Source organism: Silene latifolia, chromosome 3, assembly GCF_048544455.1.
Source record: "Silene latifolia isolate original U9 population chromosome 3, ASM4854445v1, whole genome shotgun sequence".
Classification (NCBI taxonomy): Eukaryota; Viridiplantae; Streptophyta; class Magnoliopsida; order Caryophyllales; family Caryophyllaceae; genus Silene; species Silene latifolia.
Window position 1 is genome coordinate 6472974 of NC_133528.1, and position 5506 is coordinate 6478479.

The window sequence follows — 5506 nt, forward strand, 5'->3', positions numbered from 1 at the left end:
ATTTTGATATTATCTTAGATCCGCATAAGATCCAGATCCGACCCGGACCCGGCAGATATGGATCTGGATCTGATAAAATTGGACCCGTCGGATATGGATCGGATCTGGATCCAATGTGAAAAATGCGGATCTGGATCTGGATCTAGCTGGATCCGGTCCAGATCCGTCCCGTTGCCATCCCTATATCAGACTCACGGAGTCGGATTTATTATTACACCATTCTAATAGGAAATTAAACTGATGATGGGGGATAAGTAAATCAGGCTTTCTGAGGGGTCGATCAGAGCTATCCACCTGCGCAAACATTTCTTTTCTTTTCTCCTTTTTATCCACTGAGCTTGGGAGGAGTACCTGCAACAAGACACCTTTTTTTTTTTGGACAACGGCAGGAGAATAACTTACAATGTTTTACAAGTAACAACGTAAGCTACTCGATTAGGTAGCACCAGATAACCTACAACTAAGTCTGGTACAACAAAGCCATGCCTAAGACAAACACAATGAAAATTTAAAACTGAAACTACAACATGAAGATAAGCAAACTCCTCGATGATAGGATGGATAAGGGTGGAGGATAGGCCACGAACAATCGAAGCAGCTTCATCCCCACACTTGACAACCAGAAGACATCGATGCCAACGAGTCGCGGATAGGCAATGACAAGGTGTACTTCCGCTCTTGCGAAAAGAGCGAAGAAATAAAAGGAGATGAGCAAGACGACGAAATCTGCCATCAATGGAGATAAAACTTCTACACCTTAGAAATCGACCCCTTAGACCAAAGGACCAACATTTCAAACAATCCACCATGCGAAGAAGAACGGAGATAAAACTCCTACACCTTAGTCTGCCACAAGGACGTAGAAATTTATGGGTGAAAAATCTACTTGTATAGAAAGTAGATAAACTGCGTCTTGGAGATTCATCCCCTTTGCTAAACTTCGTCTTGGATATGAGTAATCTCCTTTTCTGTTTCTCATGACGTTTAAAGAGATACCTGCAATGTGACATACTAGGGGCACACGATAATTTAATAAAAATGTCTCTAACATGAAAATTATAAATATGTTCTAATTGATTGTATACTAGGGGCACACGATAATTTAATAAAAATGTCTCTAACATGAAAATTATAAATATGTTCTAATTGATTGTATACTAGTGGTTGTCAATTTGTCATTAAAGATTATTGTCTATGTTATTAGGAGTGGTAATTATAACGAGTTCTTACTAGTAAAAAATTATAATATATATAACATGAAAATTTTAATAATAAGATCATATTTGTTGTTAAATGGTTGTTAGTAAACATATTGTCGCAATTTTGAATAATATCACGAGTTCTTACAGGTAGAAAATTATAAAAAAATAAACATTTCCTAGGTAATACTCCGCATATAAATTAGAAATCATAATAAACATAGAGTAATTTGTTGTATTCTAATGGTTGTCAATTAAGATTATTGTCGCTATTTCGAATGGTGTCACTAGGGATGGCAATGGGTAGGATCTGGATAGGATCCTATAAGATCCAGATCCGATCCATATTTGCAGGATCTGAAATTCTCATATCCATATCCGGATCCGCAGGATCTGGATTGGATCAGGATATATCCATATCCTTTTGATAATAAAAGAAAAGTCCCTCTTAAATATGAAAAGATTATTTTTTGTACTTTACTACGACGTAACATACTATTTTCCTTTATTAGATACTAATAATAAAGCTAAAGTTCTAAAAACATACAGTAAAAATAAAGTCTTATGAAATTACAATAACACTAAAAAAGTACTCGTATCTTTTTTTAACTAAAAAATGTTAATCAGAAAAAAATCATGGTTTGATTTTTTAAAAAAATTAAAAGAACAAAGCATATAATTTTACTATTTATTTAGCTGAACTTATTTAAAAAAAAAATGAAATAAAAATGAATCTAAGGGTAGGATCTGGATCTCGACCATACGATCCATATCCATATCCTTATCCACTGGATCTTAAATATCGCGATCCATATCCGCTCCGTAGGATCTGGGCAGGATCTGGATTCTGTTGCCATCCCTAGGTGTCACGAGTCCCTTCATGTAAATAATGGGTAGAGTCCATTAAAATGATGGGCCATACATAAGAACATGATGTTACTGAGACCTAGTAGCCAGGACCATCCAGTGACACACGAAACCCAGTAGCCAGTACCCTCCAGTGGCGCCCTAGCAATAATATATACTACTAATATTGTCCAAACCCCTCCTATATAATATATCTGGCAAAATTGACAAAGCCCGAATGACCCAACCCAAATAACTCAATCTACCTGATCTGACACCTGAACTCAAAACTCGAGCTTGACCCGAGTCCGAATTGACCCGACCCAATATAAACCGACTCGAATGTTTATTGGTGCATACCGATTAGATAATAGTTGATCCGAACCCGAAATAACTCGACTCGACCTGACCTGAATCCAATCCGGAGTCTGCAAACCCGAAACTGACCTGACTCGAACTAATCCGCCTAAACCCGGCCAATTGACCCGTTTGCCACGTCTGGCTCCTATCTACTTGCCCAAACAAGCTACAAGGCAGGAGCCAGGAAATCCAGTCTTTAGGAATCACCACTGCCATTCTTTCTGCTATAAAACAGCTCATACAAGGGGAAAAAAAAGGAGAAACATAAACTGTATACTAACAGCAAATAAAACCCAGAGAAGAGCAATAACAGTAGCAAATAGATAAACAAATTAACAATGTGCAGAGCAAAAACCATGCATCTTCTCTAGACCTCTACAATGCACAAATCTAATTCTCTTCAAGTTTCTTTAATCCTTTATTCAAGGCACACTGCACACGACAAAGTCGACAAACATTAAGTTTCTACCCTCATCAGCTTACTCGTCTGAGTCGTCTCCTTGTCTATATCGAATGTTATCATCTTCCAACCTCTGCAAAATCGCATTGATGTCCATGTCCTCCTCATGCTTGCTACTAGCTTTGATCTTCAGATACGTGTATCCCTTCATCGGAGTAACTCGGCCCATCAGCTTCAAAAACTCCTGCACTTGATCACTGTCTCCATTGTCACAAGCCCAACTCAGTATTTTCAACATAACTGCACGTTTCGGGGCCCATCCTTTGTGTCGTGGACCCAGCTGAAGAGCCTTCTCCATGCACTGCACAGCCAGCTGAAGAGCCTTCTCCATGCCGCGCACTTTGCCAACGAGATCAAGATGCAAAGGAAGATCACTGGAATCTGTGTGTCTAACAGGTTTACAATTAGTCCACTCTAAAACCTGCATCAAACAAGGTAACATGAAAACTGAAGCAAATCTGAGATTTTGTCTCAAACACCATTATCTTTTTTTGGTCTCACGAGCACTGCTACATTCCTAGGGCTTGAACTCGAGACCAGTTAAGCTAGAATAACCTTTTACCAATTGATCTAAGTGATAAAGTCATGGGTAATCTTAACCATTATTAACAAAAAGGTTTTGGGGTAATTTCAAATGTTATACCAACTGACAATTACGGAATATTACAAAATCTCATTTAAAACCGTCTTAAGCTCCTTTCATGCTACTTATTACTAGTTACTACCCTCTTTCATTCATTAGATTCTTTACATTTGCTTTTGCCACGGATTTTTAGGACCTGACATGTACTCCCTCCTATTCTATATATTCTTCCCTATTTCCTAAAACGGATTATTCAGGTTTTCTTCCCCTTTCTTATTTTGGAAACTTTTACTCTTATTTTATTCATTTCTCTCTCCTATCACCAAACCCCACCCAACTCTTTTCCTCATATTTTATTACTTTCCTTAATGTTTTGGCCCCACCATTTCTTATTTAACTCATAATTATTCATCCCTCTCTCCAATTACCAAACCCCACCCAACTTTTTACTCTTATTTTATTCTTCTTCTTAATTTCCGTGCCCACAAACAAAGGGAAGAATACATAGAATTGGAGGGAGTATGTGATTTTTAAAGAGTACATTTGTAGTTTTAACCATTTATTTAGACCCAACAAAGTCAAAATATATGTGATCTTGATTGGTGAGTATAATTTATCTAAAGATTAATATTTGGGTTTGTGTAATTTTTGACCTACGTTGTTTTAGATTATATTAATTTTAATTAAAAAAATCAATTTAATATTATAGATTTTGGACTATTTTGGTTCTGATTTATTGTGGTCTGCTAATATAATTTTGTTTTCTTAATTATTCATCAAAGCTGTAGTAGCACAATGGTAAATCAGCTTTCAAGCATTTAGATGATCCCAGGTTCGACTCCTGGCTACAGCAATTTTTTTTTTGGTTATTAACAAACTTACTGTTAATTTAGTCTTGGTAGATTCAATCAGTTTCCGTTTGCCATTCATTTCCAAAATCATCTGGGTAACATGCTGTGTAATTATATAAGCGGCTGCCGGCTCAAAATGTTGTTCTTTTCATGACGATAACAAAACATATTAAATTGCGTATATTTGCCCGCAAGGGTGAAGAGTCTAGTGGTTAAAACTTGGGCAAAATTCCCAAGAGACTCACGTTCAAGCGTCACCAGGAGCAATCTTGTGGAGCATTCTTGGCTGGCCTGAGTCCATGCGTAATAGACTTCGAGTCTGTCACCCTCGGGTTCCCTCGTTAACAAAAAAACAAAGAAAACCTAAAGAAAGAATATATTCACCATACCAAAAAAAAAAAAAAAAAAAAAAAAGGAAAATGTAAAGAACCCAAATTCAACAACAGTATTATAAATTCCAGGCGGTTTCAAGTAAGACTAACTTGACTACTAATTTTGAGGTTTAGGGTTACGGGTACTCAATTTTGGTCGCATACACCACAGTATAAATAAAAATGGCGGATTTTAATCAAAAGTAAACAAATGATTGGGACGGAGGGGCAACAAACCTCAAGGGCACGATCATAAAACTTAAGTTTGTGAAGATTTTGAATAATCTTTGGAACCTCAGATTGTAACACAAACTTCTTCTCAGCAAAATACTGCTCAAGCAAAGGGATGACACTGGAGCGAGGCGAATCCGTAACAAACTTAACAAATTCAGGGCTTATAGATGAAGGGGTACTTGTAGAAACAGAACGTAATGTTCTTGTTAAATTAAACTGGGATTTTGGTAATTGTTTTGAGAAGGTAAAGGTAGATTGCAATAATCTGAGTATACCCATGAATGATGTGAAGAATTGAATAATTGATGCACTTATTTGGGAGGGTTTTATGTTTGACTAGTTTTTGAACCCGTGCACTGCACGGGTGGCATCGTAGAGTATTAATCTAAGTAAATCTTAAATATATAGCTTTTGGAGTGAAAATGTAAGGTTAATTCATTAGTACTCGTACACTATAGATGAAACTTTTGAAAAGTAAATAATGGCATGATTCTTTTTGCTAATACGGATTATTACTTAAAATACGTAAATTGGGTCATTTTAAGCAAGTACTCATATGTGAGTGTAATTATGTAAGAGTCTTTTCATTAAAATAAATCAAC

The 5506-nt window shown here is 36.6% G+C and overlaps 1 protein-coding gene across 3 annotated transcripts; it reads right to left on the bottom strand.

Moving 5' to 3' along the window:
* Window positions 1-2705: 2705 nt before the first annotated feature.
* LOC141646966 (uncharacterized) lies at window positions 2706-5240 on the bottom strand. 3 transcript variants are annotated; one of them, XM_074454980.1, is made up of 4 exons: window positions 4908-5240; window positions 4545-4662; window positions 4331-4443; window positions 2706-3286 (listed from the first exon to the last, which is right to left on the bottom strand). In XM_074454980.1, exons 1-4 carry the CDS (start codon window positions 5181-5183, stop codon window positions 2885-2887), a joined length of 909 nt encoding a protein of 302 aa, XP_074311081.1. In that variant the 5' UTR covers window positions 5184-5240; the 3' UTR covers window positions 2706-2884. The 3 variants fall into 3 exon arrangements, 1 of the variants encoding a protein (XP_074311081.1); XR_012545651.1 differs by lacking the exons at window positions 4331-4443; window positions 4908-5240 and having other exon boundaries at window positions 3197-3286; window positions 4545-4632; XR_012545652.1 differs by lacking the exons at window positions 2706-3286; window positions 4331-4443 and having other exon boundaries at window positions 4550-4636; window positions 4908-4981.
* Between the last annotated feature and the right edge of the window lie 266 nt (window positions 5241-5506).

What these genes read in the sequence shown, in the direction of transcription:
- LOC141646966 (XM_074454980.1), bottom strand. Translation starts at nt 5,183, where the DNA reads ATGGGTATACTCAGATTATTGCAATCTACCTTTACCTTCTCAAAACAA. An exon ending in GCTCCTGGTGACGCTTGAAC is followed by an intron (nt 4,444 to 4,544) that starts GTGAGTCTCTTG and finishes CGTCATGAAAAG; the next exon opens with AACAACATTTTGAGCCGGCA. An exon ending in CTACCAAGACTAAATTAACA is followed by an intron (nt 3,287 to 4,330) that starts GTAAGTTTGTTA and finishes TGTTTGATGCAG; the next exon opens with GTTTTAGAGTGGACTAATTG.